The sequence below is a fragment of the Sinohyriopsis cumingii genome, chromosome 6 (assembly GCF_028554795.1).
Source record: "Sinohyriopsis cumingii isolate HCF-2022 chromosome 6, ASM2855479v2, whole genome shotgun sequence".
NCBI lineage: Eukaryota > Metazoa > Mollusca > Bivalvia > Unionida > Unionidae > Sinohyriopsis > Sinohyriopsis cumingii.
This window is the reverse complement of record NC_142966.1, coordinates 13,943,288-13,968,315: the sequence shown is the minus strand read 5'-3', so window position 1 is coordinate 13,968,315 and position 25,028 is coordinate 13,943,288. Positions and strand designations below refer to the sequence as shown.

Here is a 25,028-nt window from a genome sequence, read left to right as displayed (position 1 = left end):
AACTAATATTTTCAATGACATTGCAATATGTACAGACTATTTTCGTCAGAGGACAAATATTTTAAGTGATATTCAAATTAGTATATACCATTTCTGTCAAACAACCAATATTTGTAAAGTTCCGTCTCGATTGCTTTTATTTATATTTCTCTGAATGAAATTTTGAGTAAACAAAGTTTAATAAGACTAATGGAACGAATGTTGGTTTTTCATGACGTTTCTGACCAATTTAACAACTCGGAAACTAGAGAGAGTTCTAAATGGGAAGATACAGGAAATCTCGCAAAACGGAAAGAAAACGATCCAGCACAACAAAACGGCGCAAAATCATTGCTTTGACAAAACCTAAGCATTTGACCCCAGAGTCATTTAAAGTCATCAAACCAAAACTAAAAGACGAGACAGAAATAATAAAGATATTACCAAGACTTTAAAGCCAAGATTTGACCTTGTTGGTGCCTTAAAAATGTATAATGCATGTGATGATTCCATGGCGGATTGTTACAAATATCTTTTGAACACGAATATGTCGAAAAGGAATAGAAGTAAATGATATTGCAGTCTGGTATTTATATTATGATAAACGAAACGATATAATACCTATGTCTGAAATACTAAGTTCTTTATCGTTCAAGAAATTGATTTCAAGAAAGAAATAATGTTTCATTTGACAAACATGCTGTGATAGTTGCAGCATTTTATCATCCACAGTGCAAACTGAGTGACGCCATACATATAATAAAAATATAAATAAAAAATATATAATATGCATGCTTCAGATTCTTCAGTTTGAAGCAGCTGATTCATTCCGTTTGGGAAGTGTAAAATGGTATTACCAGACTGGTACCATAACTTCTACGAACAAACACTGCATCTCGCACGGGTTAATTTGTTCAGAATCAAAATATTTTAATTGATTCGAATTTATAGAAGTGTCGCTTATTTTAGATTTTAAAAATTTCGTTTAACCCGAAATACAACAACTGGTAGATTATGGATATTATATCAGAGTTATTAACAAATTAACTGTTTTAATAACGTTAAACATTCAATTATCCCCTCCGTTAACAAATGATAATGCTTCTACTTTACAACCTTGTGGCACCTCTGTTCAATCAGATGATAACTTCCATAGAAAAAAATTTAAAGCTATGTATATCGAAAACTCATATTGAGAGATAGCGCATTTCCTCTTCAACCAAGTTTTAATTTAGGTTAGTAAACATGATCGCCTAAGAACTGCACAGGAACTAACTCGCGTTTGTAATATGCACATCGGTATGCTTCGAGTATGGTTTGTTGACTGATAACATGCTTACAAGAAGTCCGAGGATTTCGTCCCTTTTAATTACACGTTCCCAGGCTGTGAATTTGATCATATACCGTGTACAACCTTCCAGTTTAAAAAACGTAGAATTTCATTTGGTACGTGAAATTTTTCTGATGAAGACTTAGTTCCATTCTTAACATTTTCTAAAGAAACAATACAGATGGTTTAAGAGCTAAATTATTTTAGTCTCTGTTTTCGAGACTTAAACGTAAATACTAATCAGTAATAAACATCAGACTTGAATTTAAATCATGACTCACCATTTCAAAGATTTGGGTTAGAAAGGATTTGGAATGTATTTCCACAGTAGAAGAAACTGTTTTTTGTTTTTTTTTCGTTTTGACTTGTATTTCTACGAGCTGTTGCATACTGCAAACCTTGTTTTAAATTAGTGGATTTTTTATTTTTATTTTCACAGCACATGCAATCAGTCCCCCTCCCAAAAGAGCTGGAAATGTGATTAACAGCGAAAATAAAATAAAATTGAAAACCAAATAATATCGAAATAAGAAGCGCAAAATGTTCGAACGATGACAAGTATACCCACTTTAATAAGGAGAATACCGAAGATGATACTTTTTCTACTTCACAGTTACTGTTACTTAGAGTTAAAACGATCAATTGAAACTATTAATGGGTATTCAGACAATTGATTGGTATTCAGACTATTAATTGGTATTCAGGCTATAGATTGGTATTCAAACTATTAATTGGTATTCAGACTAATAATTGGTATTCAGGCTATTGATTGGTATTCAAACCATTATCTGGTATTCAGACTATTGATTTGTATTCAAACTATTAATTAACATTCAGACTGTTGATTGGTATTCAAACTATTAATTGGTATTCAGACTATTGACTGGTAATCAGACTATTACTTCGTATTCAGACTATTAATTGGTATTCAGACTGTTGATTTGTATTCAAACTATTAATTGGTATTCAGACTATTGACTGGTAATCAGACTATTAATTTGTATTCAGACTATTAATTGGCATTCAGAGTATTGATTTGTATTCAAACTATTAATTTGTATTCAGACCATTAATTGGTATTCAGACTGTTGATTGGTATTCAGACTATTAATTAGTATTCAGACTGTTGATTGATATTCAAACTATTAATTGGTATTCAGACTACTGACTGGTAATCAGACTATCAATTTGTATTTAGACTATTAATTGGTATTCAGACTATTGATTGGTATTCAAGGTATTAATTGGTATTCAGAATTTTGATTGGTATTCAGACTATTAATTGATATTCAGACTATTCATTGGTATTAAGAATATTAATTGGTATTAAGACTATTAATTGGTATTCAGACTATTCATTGGTATTCAAACTATTAATTGGTATTCAGACCATTAATTGGTATGCAAACCCTTGATTGTTATTCAGACTATTAATTGGTATTCAGAATTTTGATTGGTATTCAGACTATTAATTGGTATTAAGACTATTAATTGGTATTCAGACTATTGATTGGTATTCAAAATATCAATTGGTATTCAGACCATTAACTGGTATTCAAACTATTAATTGACATGCAAACCATTGATTGTTATTCAAACTATTAATTGGTATTCAGACTAATAATTAGTATTCAAACTATTAATTGGTATTCAGACTATTAATTGTTATTCAGACTATTAATTGGTATTAAGACTATTAATTGGTATTCAGACTATTGATTGGTATTCAAAATATCAATTGGCATTCAGACCATTAATTGGTATTTAAATTATTAATTGGTATGCAGACCATTAATTGGTATTCAAAATATTAAGTGGTATTCAGACTATTGATTGTTATTCAGACTAGTAATTGGTATTCAAACTATTAATTGGTAGTTGGAGCTCATTTACTAACATTATTGTCTAGATCAGGAACCATATTTATTGCATTTAATACCTGATTTCCCAAAACAGTTGAAAGAAATGTATATTGATAATAAAGAGATGAAGTAAGCGTTATGCTGAAATCAATGCCATAGTAAATTATGACTTAAAATCATATTCGGAATCACTGTAAAGGATATAGGAATCAGACAGTGTAAGTGCACACTAAATGGCTTCAATAGAAACGAAATGCAATGGCCCTTATCCTTCACATGTCCCAAATATAATGTAGGAATGACGGTACTTAAGTTAATACATTGAATTTGCTTTCTATTGTAATTGTAATGGATGTTCCGTCTGGTAGGGAAATGTTAAACTCGTGTATTCTAGGAACCACCAGTGTGCTAAGACTGGGAACCATATTGTCAGTTCAGGTATTCTAGGAACCACCTGTATGTTGGGTCTGGAAATTACATGTTAAGTTCAGGCGAGTTTAGAGACTATTGGGAAAGTCACTAAAACCTAGATAAAGTATGTGGTTATCCTCCATGTGGGTTTAGAGACTAGCTAGAAAATCATCTTGCGTCAGTGAGTGGATTTTCTACTGACGAACTCGAAAGTGCAAGCACAATTGTTACAGTCTAACTTAATAATTCAGATGGATTAAACACTAGAAGTGAATCTGCCCTGACAGTCAGGCAAATACAGGAGCCTGAATATTGAATCATCCACTGTTGATATCACGATCGATATTAGCCTCTTAAATGAAGTATGTCAATTATCTACCCACCAAAAGTGGTTTCTGCGGAAATACGACTCTCTTTTTGTTCGTGTAAGTGTTAAAAGCCTATCAACGGCTGCATTTGAAAGCAAAGTATGTATGTGGGTTCATAATAAATACTTTTTTTGTCTCCTGTCTGAACATAGCAGTAATAAAGCTTCCAGTTATTATATTTTTACCGATATCATGTAGAGTTTCTAAACTTCCTGACCTTATTGCATTAAAGTCATTTATAGAAGAAAGAAAAAAAAAACTCTTTAGCAAGTGGCTGCAATTTGTTTCAATACCTAAACTCATCATTACCCCCATTTTAACTTGTATCAAATAATGCAATCAACGTATTTTCGGATGAATTATAGGTAGCTTTAAATCAAGAAATAACCTCACTCTGACTTAAGTCTGTAAAATGTGCAGTTACGGCTAATTACCACTTGTCAAGTGCCTTGGGATTATTGTTTGTAGGTAATAATGCTAAATGTACCTAGTGCAGAATTGCTGTGTGTATTGAATTGCAATGAATACATCAAGTGTAAAATTGCTGTCTAAATAATAATACTAGAATGTATTTCCTGTAGAATTGCTGTCTAAAAAAAATACTAGAATGTATTTCCTGTAGAATTACTGTCTAAATAATAATACTAGAATGTATTTCCTGTAGAATTACTGTCTAAATAATAATACTAAAATGTATTTCCTATAGAACTGATGTCTAAATAATAATACTAGAATTTATTTCCTGTAGAATTACTGTCTAAATAATAATACTAGAATGGGTCTTTTGTAGAATTGCTGTCTAAATAATAATACTAGAATGTATTTCCTGTAGAATTACTGTCTAAAAAAAATACTAGAATGTATTTCCTGTAGAATTACTGTCTAAAAAAAATACTAGAATGTATTTCCTGTAGAATTACTGTCTAAATAATAATACTAGAATGTATTTCCTATAGAACTGATGTCTAAATAATAATACTAGATGTATTTCCTATAGAACTGATGTCTAAATAATAATACTAGAATCTATTTCCTGTAGAACTGATGTCTAAATAATAATAATAGAATGTATTTCCTGTAGAATTGCTGTCTAAATAATAATACTAGAATGTATTTCCTGTAGAATTGCTGTCTAAAAAAAATACTAGAACGTATTTCCTGTAGAATTGCTCTCTAAATAATAATACTAAAATGTATTTCCTGTAGAATTGTTGCTTTGATGCAATTCAGTCTCAAATATTACATACCATTCTCCTAATGCAATTCAGTTCCCTACAGAACATGTCATATTAGTCACGTAATATAAAACCTTTTGGAAGTTAACCTCGTGACAAACATGTCACATTCGTCATGTACTTAAATGTCCAAGACAACATATTATATTTGTTATGTAATTAAATGTCACACAAAATTAAACCATATTCGTCACGTAACTAAATCTTCTGAAGAAAATGCCATATTCATAATTAGATCTGTAAGAAAACTTATCACATTCGTTATGTAATGAAATATCCAAGAAAACATTTCATATTCATCATATAATTAAAGCGCAAAGAAAACATGTCATATTCTTCGTGGATTTAATCCCCTGGAAGGTGTGTTATATTTGTCACGTAATGAAATCCCCTGGAAAGCGTGTCATATTTGTCACGTAATGAAATCCCCTGGAAGGTGTGTCATATTTGTCACGTAATGAAATCTCCTGGAAGGTGTGTCATATTTGTCATGTAATTTGATCTCCTGGACTGACCGCTCCGGTGGCCTAGTGGTTAGAGCGTCCGCCTCGGATGCAGTCGGTCGTGGGTTTGATCCCCGGCCGAGTCATACCAAAGACCTACAAAATTGGTACACGTTGGCGCTCAGCATTAAGAGGTTAGTATTAGGGCTGGTCGGCCTGGTGTCAGGATAATGTGACATGCTACATGTCTGCGGCATGATGCCCCAGTGCTAGACATCACTATAAACTGCCACACTGTGACATCGTAGCGATGTGACTGAAACATTGGTAAAGCTAAGTTAAAACTCCAAATCACACACACACACACACACACACACACACACACACAAACACACACACACACACAATCTCCTGGAAAGCGCTTCATATTTATCACGCAGTTTAATCTCCTGGAAAGCGTGCCTTATGTGTCATGTAGTTAAATATCCTCAATAACATGTCATGACACATGATGACTCTGTTACATTGAAGAGGAGAAATAACATATGATTATTACATCCAGTAAGATCGTGTGTGTGTGTGTGTGTGTGTGTGTGATTTGGATTTTTAACATAGCTTTAAAATGTTTTAAGTCATATCGCTACGATGTATGTAGTGTTGCAGTTTATAGTGATGTCTAGCACTGGGGCATCATTCCGCGGACATGTAGCGTGATGTCCCACCCAGTCACATTATCCTGACACCTGGTTGACCAGTCCTAACATGATTTCCCATATATGACCTCACTGCCCTAGCCAGTTACATCATGTATCTCGACACATAAAACTTGTCTGGCTTGGCTACGATGCAACCAGTTCGAATACGCGAATTTCAGTGGATCAATCGGATGCAGACATTCGAAACAGCAACTATCGATACTTCTTTGATCTTAGTAAACCCGGATGTCAACTTTCGCAGCAGTGACTATTGATACATCTTTGAAGTTGATCTTAGTGTTCCCGGATGTAGACATTCGCAACATTGACTTTGGATACTTCTTTAAAGTTGATATTAGTGTACCCATATGAGCTTTACCGCGGCCACAACAATTATCCGCAGGCTCTGTCGCCATACCAGTGGGGGATAATGGATGGTTCTGGCAGTAAATACAGGCAGTGTACGAAACCTGCGGACAAAGCTTAATTATATTGTACACGTACACAGTTTGTAATTATATCTACGAACTCGCTGAAGCGTATACGTTGATCTGTTAGGAACAGTGAGTAGGGTAAACTTCGGAGGATTGTAAAGCCTCTGCTGAAGAAACCAACACAAGACCATAACGATTTAAAGAACTACCGCCCAGTTCCTAATCTCCCATTCATATCAAAAATCTTAGAAAAGGTTGTTCTATCTCAACTTGTATCTCATCTGAATTCAAACAGTTTTTTTAGCAATGTACAATCTGCATATTGTCCTTGATACAGTACTGAAACTACTCTTCTAAAAGTAGTTAATGACATTCTCTCTGCTTTTGATAGCGGAAAGATTACAGTCCTCACTCTCCTTGATTTTTCTGCAGCATTTGACACAATAGACCACGATATATTACTTCACCATCTCCAGCATGTATTTGGCATTCATGATACAGCCTTACTGTGGTTCAAGTCCTACTTGGTCAACAGGGCACAAATTGTATCTGCAAATGGAATACACTCCAGCCCAGTTGATCTATGTTGTGGTGTTCCACAGGGGTCTGTTCTTGGACCTGTTCTCTTCATTCTGTTTACTCATTCGCTCTCAAGTGCCATAGATCATCATCCAGTGTCTCACCAATTGTACGCTGATGACACCCAAATATACAAATTTAGCCACCCAACTGAAGTTGATGCTACCATCCAAGGTGTAGAGAGGTGCATTTCTGCATTTCTGATGTGAAATCATGGATGACCTGTAACAAGCTGCAGATGAATGATGATAAAACTGAGGCCATTCTGATCACAACACAAAGACTTTCTCATTCACATCCTTTACTGCAAACAATAAATATCAGCAACATTAACACTAAATTCACACAATCAGTACGAAACCTAGGTGTTACTCTGGACAGTACTCTCGCATTGCACCAACATGTCATGAACATATGCAAGGCTGCATATCTTGAGCTGAGATGCATCAGCTCAATTCGCAAATATCGTTCAGTTAATGCCACTAAAACACTTGTGTGTTCATTAGTACTTTTAAGACTGGACTAATGTAAATCAATTATGTCTGGTTCATCTCTATATCTGCTCCAGAAACTTCAAAAAGTTCAAAACACAGCTGCTCGGAACATACTCAGAGTACCACAATCAGAGCACACCTCCCCGCTGTTCTGTACCCTACACTGGCTATCCATTCGATCCAGAATCAAACACAACATTTGTTCTCTGTGCTACGTTTCACTGTCGGACTCTAGTCCAACATACCTATCCGACCTCACCAATGTGTATACACCAGCAAGATACTTACGCTCCTCTTTTGACAATCGCATACTCATTATTCCCACTATGAAAACAAAGTCATATGGACAGCGTTGTTTTGCATACCAGGGCCCAGCAACGTGGAATGAATTGCCCACTGAACTTAGATACAAAGACACAGTGATCCCATTCAAGAGTGCTCTCATAACTCATTTATTTCGACTGTAAGAACAAACTTAAAGACCTAATGTTTCCTACCTTAAATATTCTCAGCATGTTTTTTATGTTTTCTAATTTCATGTTGTTTGTTTTTGTAATCATATCAGTATACATGCTTTTTTATCTTATAGGTGTTGTCTAATGTTGTGAAGCACTTAGAGCTTCTAAAGATTAGGTGCTATACAAAGTCCTCATTATTATTATTGCTCTTGCACGAATGTTCTATTTGGTGGCTGGACCGCAAAACAGTCTCCTTTTCGTTCACAAGCGGATGCCAAAAGGAAGCGTGTCAATCCGGGTTTCACTCGATTGTTCTAATCCCATCTTAAATCATCCAGGCCGGCAATAATTGCATCCAGGGATATGAATATCACCAGAGCCGCGAAATCACCGCCGGCAGCTTTTATAAAAAAAACTAATGTAATGTTCTTTGCTCCACATCGAACACCAGTTCGGTGATTGCGGCTTTATTTTTGGAACACAAGATTTGTTTTCAGTAGGTGCTTTTCATGCTGCATCGCACACATTAAAAAAGCATGATTGAGTTATACAACAAATGATATTCTACGAAAATAACTACGAATTTCGTCTAGTTATTTCTATTTTAAATTCATCATTAGAAATTCAATTTCTTCCAATATTGCTTAGTTTTCATGTTCTCTTTCAACTCTACTGAGAACCCGTATTAGGAAATAAACCTAATATGGCTTCAGGTGCCTCGTGAATTCGGAATTGGATGTTTGACAATAGCGAAGACGTCCTTTGTACCATATGAGATGGAATATTTATAATTAAAACGAAAAGATCAATATCATCAGGAAAGTAATAGAGTTCAATTGTGAACAGGATGAACTTGTTTATCATCCCGGAACTCTCGCTAATTTGCCAGAATCCTTAACCACGCCAAGTATGTCGCCAACAGATGTTCTCTTTTTGCCGATCAAAGTTACTCCGCGTTTGATTAAGACTCCGATTCATTGGCATGATGCACGACGGATATGGTAACTTATTCTGTCATATAAGATATAGGAAATAATGTTTTGTATATTCTGGTATTGTTACAGCCTATTAGCCAAGTTCAACATAAGAAAATCATTGAACGTGACAAATATTCTCTGTTGACAGCTAGGACATAAATGCAGAAAGGATTAACACGCTATCTGGGTTAGATAAGTTGATTTAAATTTTCAGATAGTTTTAAATTGAAGTCGGCGCAACAAAACGAATGTGTCACAGATTGGTATCATCCACATGAATTTTTACTGAAACGGAAAACAATACTAGTGACTTTGGTTACGGACAGGTCATCGTGTGTGCGTGTATGTGTGCGTGGATGTGTAGATACATAGATAGATACATACATACATACCTACACCCACCCACCCATCCCCCCACACACATACATACATACATACATACATACATACATACATACATACATACATACAGTATGTGTGTGTGTGTGTGATTGGATTTTTAACGTAGCTTTAACAGTTTTTCAGTCATATTGCACGATGTCTGCAGTGTGACAGTTTATAGTGATATCTAGCACTGGGGCATCATGCCGCAGACATGTAGCATATGTCCCACCAAGTCACATTATCCTGACACCAGGCCGACCAGTCCTAACACTAACCTCTTAATGCTGAGCGCCAAGCGAGGCAGCTATTAGTACAATTCTTGTAAGTCTTTGGTATGACTCGGCCGGGGATCTAACCCACGACCTTCCGCTTCCGAGGCACGCTCTAACCACTAGGCCACCGGAGCGGTCCATGTACACACAGACAGTTTGATAGATAGATAGATAGATAGATAGTTAGATAGATAGATGGATGGATAGATAGATAGATAGATAGATAGATAGATAGATAGATAGATAGATAGATAGATAGATAGATAGATAGATAGATAGACAGATAGATCGATCGATCGATCGATCGATCGATCGATAGATAGATATAGATAGATATATAGATATAAATAGATAGGTAGGTAGATAGATAGATAGATACATATATAGATAGATAAATATGAGAGGATAAAGGATACACACGAAAAAGAAGAACCTTTAAGCTGTGCAAAGATCGTGTGCAGAATGTGAGATATATAGCTATCAGCGTGTACATAAGGCAAAGGTTGTCTGCAGAATGTGAGATATATAGCTATCAGCATGTACACTGGGCAAAGATTGTCTGCAGTATGTGAGATATATAGCTATCAGCATGTAAATTAGGGAAAGATTGTCTGCAGAATGTGAGATATATAGCTATCAGCATGTAAATTAGGGAAAGATTGTCTTCAGAATGTGAGATATATAGCTATCAGCATGTAAATTAGGGAAAGATTGTCTGCAGAATGTGAGATATATAGCTATCAGCATGTATACCGGGCAAAGATTGTCTGCAGAATGTGAGATATATAGCTATCAGCGTGTTCATTAGGCAAAGATTGTCTGCAGAATGTGAGATATATAGCTATTATCATGTACATTAGGCAAAGATTGTCTGCAGAATGTGAGATATATAGCTATTAGCATGTGCATTAGGCAAAGATTCGAATAATTAAATAACGATCACAAAACATTTACACTTCGGTGTATGAATCACTACAACTTAAATGAGTATTGACCACAAAACATTACACTTCGATGTGTGAGTTATTACAAATCTATTATTTTCTAACACAAAACATTACACTTCGATGTGTTGTTGTTGTTGTTGTGGGGTTTAACGCCATTTTTCAGCACACGATAGGCTATACATGGCGGCCAGTATTAATGGTGGAGGAAGAACCCGGGAAAACCCCGGAAAGAACCACCGACCCACGAGAAGCTACTGGCAAGCTTTCTCACACACCCACATTGGCTGAATCTTAGGCTCGAACCGCCGCAGACAGAGGTGAGATGTCAGTGATCTGTAACGAAGAGCGCTTTAGACCACTCGGCCACTCGGGGCCCCCACTTCGATGTGTGAGTTCTTACAAATCTATTATTTTCTAACATGATCTGTGGAATGCTGAAGCTAGCACCAGAAGGACGGAAGAATCAAGCCTTATTATTAATAGCTTGTAGGGTAGAAAACGGATGGTGTGCTTGATTCTTAAATTGCTAATCAAACTAGAATAATTGCTCAAATATCCTTGCCAGTCTTGTTGGGTTGCAAAACTGTACCGGATAAAATGATGTATTATTATTCGCTTATGTTTTTTTTTTTTTGTTTTTTTTAAGTTTCCTTAATTGGGAAATATTACTAGTTACCTTATCGAAGATTTTTGCTGATATATTCCATGATAGGGTATTGTTCATACGTCAAATCAGAAAGCTGTTTTCATTCATGTGGATTAAAAAGCAAATTGAGTGTTTTAATTTAGGTACTTCAGTGCTGAGAAGATTTTGATTATGTCTCTACATGATGTTTATATAGGATGTTTCTACAGGATGTTTCAATGGGATGTTTCTATATTATGTAAATATAACGCTGTATAATGACCTTTATAGGTGTTAGGACAGTCGCTTATAACGTGATCCTTGACCAAAACTGTGCTATAACAGAGACCGTGTTATCACGGGGCGCTTTATAGTGAGGGCTGTTGTACAATTCTACCGCTTTTCTCGAAATATTCAGTACAGAAAATGACACTTTGAACGAAAGTCAGATTTTACGGTAAAATTTTACTATGTGAATTAATTTACGTTTCTTTCTAACTTCTTTGATATTCAATGTCTAGTATAAAAATTCAGGGACATACAAATAAACGTTGCTTTGATATAGAGCCGACTGCTTTGTTTTCGGGAAATGCATTTTATTTTATTTAAAAAATATTCTGAGAAAAGTCGAATTTCCTTCCCACACACCGCTTGTCTACACATTCCAACCGCACATCCACGCAAAGATATATCAGGATCAGACCCTGTAATCTATGTCACCTGTTGGACAGCTACAATATATTATATACAAACTAAAGTGTCAAAACTTAAGCAGTTTCCAATCATTTCTCATGATGATTTTGAAACTTGACTGTCCATTTACATCTGTGGAGTGACTTACACTTCCAAAAAATAAATATTTTTCTTTACATCCCAATGGTTCAAATGTGACATGTACTTTCTTGCAATAACTGTTGAAGATTTATGATACTTTAGCTCACTTAGAAGATTCCGAGTGTTGCAGGCCGTAACGTTTAATTAAGCTTGCATCGGCTGTGTGAATTATTCGAGTTGTATCAAGTATTCGGATTTTGTCGTCTATTTGAGTGTTTGCTGTTTTGTTGTCGAAGTTTTTCCATATATTATAAAATAAATGTTATCAACTGTTTTGGTGGGAGGATGTGTCTTTGGATACATTTGGATTGTATTTTGCATGTATGTTTATCAGTTAGTTTTCTTCGTTTTACCACTTTATTTGTTTTAACGGCACTTAAAACGCAGTAGTGTCCCTCCATCATGCATACGAAATGGAAGTTTGGTGCCTTTCCTAAGGACACAATGAGGCAGACCACCTGTGCTGGCCTGGGAGCATATTGAACCCACAACTCTTGGTTTACAAATCCGACGCTCTACCAGCCGAGCTATCATGGCTTCCTCCAGCATAACACATTATTGCCATCGCAAGCCGTGTTTGTATTTATTTGTATGTCCTTAATATCCATTATAAATACAGTAAAAATATCATGGCTTGTGAAGCGTTTATAAACAAAAACATTTGATATACCAATAAAACTGGCATATCAAATTCATAAACATTGTTTCAACAGTAGACTATCGCCTCCATACTCTAGGTCCGTGATGAATTTCTACTAGTTCTTCAATAACGATATCAGAAAATAACGAGAAATATATAAATAATCCCCGTTTTCTAAATGAATTAAACATGGTACACATTTTCATCAAATTCCGCTTTCGCGCTCTCTTTCTCTCTCTCTCTCTCTCTCTCTCTTTCAAAAATGTAGTTCTGGACTTATCGCCGCGATTCACAGTCCTTCTCGGATATTGATAAGATGCTCCTTTCTTGAGCGTATGTTTTTATTCATATTGATTGTATAAACAAGGGATAAAATTACGATTTAAGCATTGAAGATGTTATAAATGAAGAAAGTAGAGCACTAGAAACACAGTATGGTTAGCTTCTTGTACGCTTAACGCACAGTCATTCAGTCACTGGCACGTATATCCAAACGAGTTGCGAATGTCAACAATGCGAAATGGCTATCCAAAAGCAGGTAACCCGAATATTTAAATGTATTTGCAGTTTTTTGAAGTCATTATTATGCTTTAAATAACATTGTGTTTTTATCCTCCATCTCTTTTTTTTCCCTTTCACTTGGTCGGCGTAATGGTGCAAATGTTTTGTAGATGTTTTGCAGCAACACATTTTGTCGTGGTCAGCGTGACACATAACCATTAAGATTAACGTATGGACTAGGCTTGCAATAAATTCGTAGCTTGCGATGGTTACCTCTCGTTATTTCGGGGCATGAGTGAATTTTATTTCGGAACCTCTAGGATAATGGTCCGACAGACATGTTAACGTAGAGTAAAGTAGAGGAAACGACAAAATTGAGGCAAATCAGAGACAACTTTTGGGAAATCTTGGTCAATTTGAAAGAGGTACCATACAATGATATTTTCCATAATAGTTATTAATAAAGGCGGACCAGAGATGATTATTCTGATTTCGATGAGGAGCTTTAAAATTTAGCGGTTAAAGAAGGTTAATCCTGATTGGCTAAGCTACACGAGGGTATGTGTTTCCCAGAAGAAATTAGAAGCTTTAAGTAATTTCCCATGCGAAACTTTGCAGTTCAAGTTTTTCCGTGGAAAGGGAAGCTCTCTCCGAGATCAGTAAAATGTACTTTTCTCGTTAAAATTGTTTAAACGACAAGTGCCTTGAAGAAGCTGATAAACACGATAAAGAGAAATTCTGTTGCATAGAAAGAGCGAGTCTCGAAAAGGAACAAAGGGGAAAATGAGCTCCATACACTGTGAGAAGGATTACAGGCTACACAAATTTACCGATGATGAAAGGAAGAATTTGGAGACAGACTGAGAGATAGACAAACAGACAGACAATAAATAAATAAAGCAACGCTGACCCGCCACGAATACTGATGTGGAAAGGACCGGAAGCAACAAGGTTATGTTGACAAGCCGGCAACTTGAGTTCGATCAGTAAATCGATTCTATCATTAAATTATTTTCATCGGTATAACTTAACGACAAAATTGCACTTTGCATAAATATTATTCTAGTTCTAAGCGAAAGTGTGTTGTTCAAATGTCATGTACATTTACATTTTACTGATGTAATTGATTCAATTGTAATATTTTACATACGGGGGCTCGTATTGTCCTGTACTATTTCTTTGTTCAGAACTGTTATTCCATCCACTGATTGCATATTTAGTTTTTATTGTATTGTTCGCTACATCTGAGCAATATCACCGTGGTCGATCATCTCCTAGATAACGATAACCGAAGCACCATAACGGGGGGTGGGATTATTATATCAAACACGTTCCTCACATTCGGTTAGTCTGTACATTTAGCATCATTCATAGGTCGCCGCATGTCACAGGCGAAAATCTGAACAGCTCGTTTTGTTTTGTTTCCATTTTTCACGGATTTTTGCCCACATCATAATATGATGGTCCAAAGAGAGAGAGAGACAGAGACACAGAGACAGAGACACACAGACAGAGATAGACTGATATAGAGAGACAGAGAAACACAGACAGATAGAGAGGTAAAACTGACAGGCTGACAGCAGACCAACCAACAAAGAGAGAAGAGAGGGGATTTACCATAAGACTAGTTTTATGTCTATCCATGTTTCTCTTATAGTCATTTAGTCTGCTACCTGACCAACCAACACAGCGAGAAAGAGATGAGGGAGACTGGCCTTCTGATGTTTTAATATTCGAAGAAAATATGATTTTATAACCTTTTTAAAGGCTTAAAGAAAAACGAACCATTTCTAACCGATAACTTTTCCGTACAATCTCGAAAGGCTATTGAAACCTTGTATCATAGGTATTGTGAACACTGTAGAAAGTGTAGATAAATACATTTAGACTTTATTTGGCCAAAAGTCCTTTTTATTGCATATTTATGAAAAGCTGCAGTCTCCAAGTGTCAAAACCAGATCATATAATTGAGACTGACGGCATCAGAAAAGATGCATTAACTTCCGTAATTCTTATGATGTGTATTATTTTACATAATTACTGGGAGTAAAAGTCACGGGATAGGCTCCACGGTTCTGATACATTTATTTATAGTGGCTTCAGAAACTTTATTAACGTTGTTCAATTTCCCTAGTTTTAAAGAATATGAAAATATCTTACAGAAATCAATACACGTAGCCAGTTAAAGAAGAGCCTGGATCAGTGTTAATGTTCTAATTAGTAAAAACACCATCCCCCCCAACAAAAATCCAAGTGTTTTGTTTATATTTTATTTCTCAATTTTTTTTTTTATGTTAAATTGGATGTGTAAATATCTGGAAATGTACGCCGAAGTTACCCGTATCGAGTTATCCTTACTACCTTTCTGTTATATTTACCAAGCTAACGTGAAAGCCACACATTATGTCTTGCTTAGGTCTGGTAAGGACGGAGGTGTGCGTGTGTGTGTGTGTGTGTGTGTGTGTGTGCGTGCGTGCGTGCGCGCGCGCGCGCGCGCGCGCGCGTGTGTGTGTGTGTGTGTGTGTGTGTGTGTGTGTGTGAGTAACCTTCAAACGAGGTGGGATTTTGAACCGACTCCATTGCGTTATACCATCATAGAAGCCAACCATCAATGCCTCTTTATGATGGACTTGCATGCAAACAGTGTACCGTCATAAAAGCCATCTCCCAGTACCTCCTTAACACTTAATCGCATACGTACAATGTAGCAAATATTGGGTACGATATACAATGAAACTGACGTTTAGATATGGAGAAGTCGAATCTCATGATCCACGAACAGAGCAACGAGAACGACGCATATAGAAAAATAAGTTATATACAAGGCCTCTTAAATTTTATGGGGCAATAAACATTGAATACTAAAACACTACCTGCAGTAAATGTGCGCTTGCAGGGGACACCTTAGAAATGCGGGGAGTATTTGAACCTGCTCCTTTGCTGAATACATTTAAGAGGCCAGGGGCCTTTGTTCTGGACCCATCGGCCACAGATCCACACTCATATGAACCAACAAAATATTGATACGGTCAAGCTTAAAACAGACATTTAAAAATGGATAAATAAAGTTCCATTATCCGCATGAAGAAGACTGACCGGTTGCAGGCTTGCTAGCTTTTTAACGGCAAAACGTCATAAGCTACATCATGCCAAGGTACATGGAGTTATGTGCATGTCCCCAGAACATATTGAGGAAGTTAACCTTGGCTTGACTAGTTGAATATCAAACCCGCGACATTAGGATTACAAACCCGAGGCTCTTCAAACTGAATTACAGCGGCTAACCACAACAAGATGATGACGAGAACGAAAAAGCAGAAAAAGAACCAAACTTTGTTCTGTTTGGTAGCAAACAAAAGGACTAAATAGTGTCACCAACAATTAAGCAACACACATTTTTTAAAAGAAAATTGCAGACACTGTTCTGTTGTAAATAAAGAATCCCCCGCTTATATAAACCAGCTCCCCTGAAGTAAAAGTATTTGTAACAGTTTTAGACTAATCCATCGCATTTTAGCTTTTTTATTTAAAAGTAGTAAATCACTCGTGAGTATTCATCAGCGTGATTTTATTCCAATTCTAAGTAAACCAATCCAATAAGTGCATTTTATTTCTCCTCGAATGCATTGAACTCCGACAAAACTCAGTTTGGAAAATATTGTATCGTTAGTGATGTTTTATATCTGCTTAATTTTTGCATATTGTAAAATTCGTATTCGCAAATAAATACACATTACGTATTGTATTTTCATAATATATGCCACCAAGGATATTGAATATATGAACTCTTAACTACTTTTTTTCCAGTATTTGGTATTGTTTTCTTTAAATGGTACACTGAGTTAGTAATAGTGCTGTTTTAATGGTACACAAAGTTAGCAATGGTTTTGTTTAAATTGTACACAAAGTTAGCAATTGTGTTGTTTAAATTGTACACAAAGTTAGTAATGGTGTTGTTTAATGGTACACTGAGTTAGTAATAGTGATGTTTCAATTGTACACAAAGTTAGCAATGGTGTTATTTAAATTGTACACAAAGTTAGTAATGGTGTTGTTTAAATTGTACACAAAGTTAGCAATGGTGTTGTTTAAATTGTACACAAAGTTAGCAATGGTGTTGTTTAAATTGTACACAAAGTTAGCAATAGGAGCATGAGGGAGTTATCAAAATACAAATTTAAAGTACGAGGATCTGCAAATATGTCCATCATCTGGAAAAAATGGCACCGTGTAAATGAATACATGTACATCTAAGGGTAAATCTCTTATACCTACTTTATTTATGTAATTGTTTGCTGACTTGAGTTTAAAATATACCTCATAACACATATTTAAAAAAATCAAATTCATACCACAGTTAACGTACCAGAAAGCGTATCACTTCCGTGTCGGTACTCGTTTCTTTGTACATATGTTTGTAACACTTAGACGTCAAAGTCCCTGCTTTTATTTCAGTATTTAAATTAGACTAAAACGGAATTTAAAAGGATGGAAACTTTCGACTGATAGACTGAATGTACCAAGCAACTAATATCATATTCAAATTGTGTCTGCAAGATAAATAGAGCCTTTGTTAAATCTCGCGAGAATGATGATGCACAAAAGGCCTTACCAAACTGACGCTGGTTTGTGGGCGGATAATGTCATCCTCGAAAACTATGGTATCTAGACCCTGAAATTACAAAATTCATAAAGATATGACATCCAATTAAGACACATTAAAATAAACTTTATCACTCCTACGTTTTTCTTAATTTTTCGGACATCCATATTTTAAATAACGTTTCACAATCAATTTAACATGGGACGATTGAATAATTCCTTCAAAACCTTATCACAGAACACAATGACTTTCTATTTTCTTGCATACCATTTTCATATAGGTATTGTTACGGTGAATTAGCTTATGTTTAATAATTCTAGATTGAAACATTACTTCTTTTTAAAACTCTTTCTTAATATCTTGCTTTAGAATAATAATAATAATAATAATAATAATAATAATAATAATAATAATAATAATGATAATAATAATAATGAGGACTTTGTATAGCGCCTAATCCTTAGAAACTCTAAGCGCTTTACAACATTAGACAACACCTATAAGATAAAAAACATATAATGATATTACAAAACAAACATCATGAAATTAGAAAACATTAAATAAAAAGTTTGTTCTTGCAGTCGAAATAAGTGAGTTTTGAGAGCCCTCTTGAATGTGATCACTGTGTCGTTGTGTCTAAGTTCAGTGGGCAATTCATTCCACGTTGCTGGGCCCTGGTATGCAAAAGAAAGCTGTCCATATGACTTTGTTTTCATAGTGGGAATAATGAGTATGCGATTGTCAGAAGAGGAGCGTACGTATCTTGCTGGTGTATACACATTGGTGAGGTCGGATAAGTATGTTGGACTAGAGTCCGACAGTGAAACGTAGCACAGAGAACAAATGCTGTGTTTGATTCTGGATCGAATGGATAACCAGTGTAGGGTACAGAGCAGCTGGGAGGTGTGCTCTGATCGTGGTACTCTAAGTATGATCCGAGCAGCTGTGTTTTGAACTTTTTGAAGTTTCTGGAGCAGATATTGAGATGAATCAGACAGAACTGAGTTACAATAGTCCAGTCCTGAAAGTACTAATGAACACACAAGTGTTTTAGTGGCATCAACTGAAAGATATTTGCGAATGGAGCTGATGCGTCTCAGCTCAAGATATGCAGCCTTGCGTATGTTCATGACATGTTGGTGCAATGTGAGAATGCTGTCCAGAGTAACACCAAGGCTTCGTACTGATTGTGTGAATTTAATTTTGGTGTTGCTGATAACTCTAGGTGAATTCTTTGCTTTAGATTAATAATTCTAGATTGATACTTTGCTTTTGATTAACAACTCTCGATTAAGACGTAGTTTATTTCAAGGCCTGTAAAAAAAAAAAAAAAAATATATATATATATATATATATATATATATATATATATATATATATATATATATATATATATTATACTGATATCATTTACTACAGTGCTATTAAGTATTTCAAACCGGAAGACAGAAATTAGCAGTGTTATGTGTACATCAGGCGGTTTGACACATGCGCCGTTTCTCTGGATTCAAGCCGGTTGGCTATGTTAAAAACAAAGCCACATGTTGTGGAACAGTTTCCTATCTTCCAAGCATCCGTCCTTGGAAAAAATGTATCGAGTTATTTTAACCATGCTTTAAAAAATACACCGTGTCGAGTTTCATCATTTTTGTTTCCTCAGATTGTATCCTACTTTCAAAACACAATTGTGTCACGGCGCCCCTCGTTACGGATCACTGCCATCTCACCTCTGTCTGAGGCGGTTCGAGTCTAAGATTCAGCCAATGTGGGTGTGTGAGAAAGCTTGCCAGTAGCTTCTCGTGGGTCGGTGGTTCTTTCCGGGGTTTTCCGGGTTCTTCCTCCACCATTAATACTGGCCGCCATGTATAGCCTATCTTGTGCTGAAAAATGGCGTTAAACCCCACAACAACAACAACAACAACAATTGTGTCACATGGTATCATATCAGTTTAAGAGATAGACAAACCATTTACACAAGTGTGTATTTAAATGAAGATTATTGACAAAAATCTTTGATTTCTAATTTTTTTTAAAGCAGATTTGTGAACTCAACTTAAGACAATAGTTACTTATTCGAATTTATTTTAGAAAATCTTACAAAAGCATCCTTCCGTTTTAGATTCGTCACTTGCACAAAAACAGCTACTGGTTTCTTAGGAACTATGGCTTTTGGCGGAGGCTGGGATTTCCTCGGCATACAACGTCTCGGGGGCTTATATTTATTCCTCTTGGCGAAGGCACTACTGACTTGCTGTTTAATAGATTGATTTGGTATTTGGTATGTTTTCTTATCTCCAGCAGCTGTGGAAGACAAAATCTCCGTCCTTTCCTGAAAGCAAAATGCAAAAGGTGCTTGTAAGAATGCGACCTATTATGGGGTTATTATGTTTTGCTTTCCAACATGTCGTGGAAACGCAAAATTTAAGTAACTAATCATGACAGGGTTCCTCCGGATAACTGAAAAGTCGACATTGGGAGAGCTCTTCTTTATTAATGTTCGATCATGCAAAGATAGCGAGACTCAGACTCTTATTAAAGGATGCCTTAACAATGTATCCCATCAGACTGCCTGTCTTGTCTGTCTTAAAAACATATTTCGTCAATATGGACTTAACGTGAGCTAAATTCATTTTTTAAAATAATTTTTAATGTAATTTCTACCATCTAATTCACAAACATTTTCTCAAGCAAATATTAGAAAGTTAGATCAACCGTTATAAAATAATGAAAATTATTCTCAGCGATATCTTTGGCATGATAATCACAGCTCAAGTCAATATCAAGTTTCACGAAGTAACACTATCATGAAAAAGAAAATAAATCTCAGGTCATTTTCATGACATTAAAATAGTACTGTCACTTTTACAAACATCCCACACGAGTGTCTCTCCATCTACTTGTCAAAATGGTAAAGTCTCATTAAAACAAAATGAATTGTACAACACAAATAATAATCATTATTAATTTAATTAAGATCCTCATCAACTTTATATTAACGAATGTCATCCGTAGTAATTTTATCTAGTGACCTTTTATATCGTACTGGCTTTAATTGCAACATCTTTCAAGTGGATCGATAGTATCATCAGTCTACTCTAGATATTGTTTGTTGGCAGCTATTTGATTTTCGCTGTATAAGAGTATTTTACAAATATTCTTATTAGAGGGACGAGGGGGAGGGTAAGGGGAAGAAGATAACGCAATTATCAAACGACGCCCACTCACCTGCCGACGCAATATTTTCTAAAAGAAACAGGTACATTCAAAAGTGAAGGCAGATAAGTTACTCCAGTAAATGTTTAGGATGGATTTGACTGCTGATTATGTATATATTTAGATCAATTTGCAAACTTTATTCATAAGTAAAACGAATTATCTCTGGAGTATTTATTTATTAATTCATGAGCGTCAATATATACACTTTAAAGTATTATTATTCATTAATCCCATCTAAAGCCGATTATCAAATTTGTCGATAAAAGGTGAGGGGTTGCCGAGTGATCTCAGGATCGCCTTTACATATAGTGATATTTCACCTCTGTCAGCGTGGTTTCGAGTCTGGACTCAGCCAATGTAGATATGTGATAAAGATTGCCGAAAGCTTCCCGTTGTCGCCGTATATATAGCCCATTTTGTGCTAACAATGATTTTAAAACCAAATACAAGATGATAAATGGTGATGTGAACTGTTCATTAAAGTGAGGATATTTTCATGTGATTTTTAACATAAATCAATACATTTTCATTGACATTGTCTTGAGGCATGGTATTGGTTACTTTTTACAATGGAAAGTAGTCAGATTTAATGCCTTAGAGAAATACATATAAGACAAAACACGTTTTTAAGAATAGTACACACTGCCTAGTATTGGGTACTGTCATGGCAATGGATGTGTGCTTTAATTAAATTGCACTGTCATATCAGTGGATGTGTGATTTAATTACATTGTACTGTCATGGCAATTGATGTGTGCTTTAATTACATTGTACTGTCATGGCAATCGATGTGTGCTTTAATTACATTGTACTGTCATGGCAATGGATTTGTGCTTTAATTACACTGTACTGTCATGGTAATAGACGTGTGCTTTAATTACATTGTACTGTCATGGAATTGGGTGTATGCATTAACTGCACTGCACTACTTTATAAAATTCTTCTATATTTTCAGAGAATACATATGCTTTGAGCTGATTTAAACGATAGATCGGACCTGGTCATTACTACGATGGCCGATAGCGGCCGACATAATACAACATCACATTAACATGAATTTGTATGAAGTTGTACATGTACACATTTATACGTAACATATCTACATATTAAACTAAGAGAAATTATGATCAAATGTGTACATGTATAAATCTGCGTGCTATTTCTATCCGGCAGAGAGTTTCTTCTTTTTCATTTCATCGTTATTACCTGATTTGCCATACATCGTTGGCTACAGACAAATAACAGACACTCTTCGTCCAATGCATATACACGTTCTGAGGTATGTAGAGGTTGTTAAGCCAGAGAGACTGTGTCTGAGCTAGTGGTTCAATATTGTAAAATTTATTTTGATATTATTGGGATGTAGATTTCCTCCCGCGATATTACTGGGATGTCTATTTCCTCCCGCTTTCTTGCTTAACGTAGACCAGTGTAATTTGGTTCAGAGGGACAAATAAAAAAAGCCGAGAGGTTAAATCGTTATGAGAAAGGTGAATTGTTCTGTCTAATTAAGTGATGCACAAGGAATGTTGTTAATTGATTTTACTTGTGAGAACAATGAGATCAAGTATAAATTTCTCTTCGTTTAATATGTCGGTCCGTCACCTACACATTTGTGCAAAATGTGTGCATGTACAAATTTCTCTTACTTTAATATGTAGAGCATTCATGTACAAACTGGGTACATGTATAAATTCACATTACAATTATGTTGTATTCTGTCGGCTCCTACCGGCCATCGTACATTATATTATATACATGACTAGAAAAAATAGACCAGGCCAGGTCCTTACGATGTATACGTGACTAGAAAAGATAGACTGGACCAGGTCATTAGGCTGTATAGGTGTTTAGAATAAATACACTGGGCCAGGTCATTACACTGTATACATGACTAGAAAAGATAGAACGGACCTGGTCATTACGTTATATACATGACTAGAAAAGATACACCGGACCAGGACATAACGCTGCATACACGACTAGAAAAGATGGACTGGACCAGGTCATTACGCTGTATAGGTGTCTAAAATATATAGACCGGGCCAGGTCATTACATTGTGTACGTGACTAGAAAAGATAGAACGGACCAGGTAATTACGGTATATATATGACTAGAAAAGATAAACCGGACCAGGACATAACGCTGCATACACGACCAGAAAAGATGGACCGGACCAGGTCATTACGCTGTATAGGTGTCTAGAATATATAGACCGGGCCAGATCATTACGTTGTATACGTGACTAGAAAAAAACAGACCGGACCAGGTCATTATACTGTATACGTGATTAGAAAAGATAGACTGGACAAGGTCATTACGCTGTTAAGGTGTCTAGAATGTACATATAAATTATATATATAGGGCCAAGTCATTACGTTGTATACATGACTAGAAAATATAGAATGGACCAGGTCATTACGATGCATACGTGACTAGAAGATATAGACAGGACCAGGTCATTACGCTGTATACGTGACTATAAAAAAATATACCAGACCAGGTCATTACGTTGTATACGTAACTAGAATAAATAATCTGGACAAGGTCATTACGTTGTATACGTGACTACAAAAGATAGGCCAGACCAGGCCATTACACTGTATACGTGACTAGAATAAATAGACCAGACCAGGTCATGACCGGGTCAGGTCAATACGCTCTACACGTGTCTAGAATAAATAGACCGGGGCAGGTCACTACGTTATATACGTGACTAGAAAAGATAGAACGGACAAGGCCATTACGCTGTATACGTGACTAGAAAATATGGACCGGACCTGGTCATTATACTGTATACGTGATTAGAAAAGATAGACTGGACTAGGTCATTACGCTGTTTACACGACTAAAAAAGATAGACCAGACCAGGTCATTACGCTGTATCAATGACTAGAAACGATAGAATGGACCAGGTCATTACGTTATACACATGACTAGAAAAGATTAACCGGTCCAGGCCTTTACGCTGTATACGTGACTCTAAAAACTAGACCGGACCAGGTCATTACTTTCATATCCGTGACTAGAAAAGATAGACCGGACCAGGCCATTACGCTGTATACGTGACTAGAACAAATAGACTGGACCATGTCATTACGCTGTATACGTGACTAGAAAAGATAGACGGGACCAGGGGTCATTATACTATATACGTGATTAGAAAAGAAAGACAGGACCAGGCCATTACGCTGTATACGTGACTAGAAAAAAATAGACTGGACCAGGTCATTACGTTATATACATGACTAGAAAAGATAGACCGGACCAGGCCATTACGTTGTATACGTGACTATAAAAGATAGACCGGACCAGGCCATTACGTTGTATACGTGACTAGTAAAGATAGACCGGACAGGTCATTACGCTGTATACGTGACTAGAAAAGATAGACCTGACCAGGTCATTATACTGTATACGTGATTATAAAAGATAGACCGGACAGGGTCATTACGCTGTAAACGTGACTACAAAAGATAGCGAAGAGGGTATGAAATGTGAATCATCAAGGAAAGTCTGATATCCTTTAATAGTCTGCACTAAGATTATTTACGCTTGATTCACGGCATGGAGAATCCCGTTGTTCTTAAAATGATACAAACGAATTTATGAAAATATGATTCGTTATAATCACATCAGCCAGGTCGCCAATCGCTAAAATGTATATACACGTTACAATAATTTAAAGACACATTGAATAAAATTATTATTAGTATCGAAATGTAACGTTGATTTACAAA

At 35.8% G+C, this 25,028-nt stretch overlaps 1 protein-coding gene across 1 annotated transcript in view; it reads right to left on the bottom strand.

The window, feature by feature from the left end:
• LOC149796387 (cyclic nucleotide-binding domain-containing protein 2-like) overlaps positions 1 to 25,028 on the bottom strand; it is a 111,066-nt gene that overhangs the window by 5,111 nt on the left and 80,927 nt on the right. Inside the window, exons 13-14 of the mRNA XM_089960343.1 lie at positions 20,170 to 20,400; positions 18,081 to 18,140 (exon numbers count right to left, since the gene is read on the bottom strand). Of these exons, the coding sequence (XP_089816469.1) occupies positions 18,081 to 18,140; positions 20,170 to 20,400 (291 nt within the window). The remainder of the gene's footprint in view (positions 1 to 18,080; positions 18,141 to 20,169; positions 20,401 to 25,028) is intronic.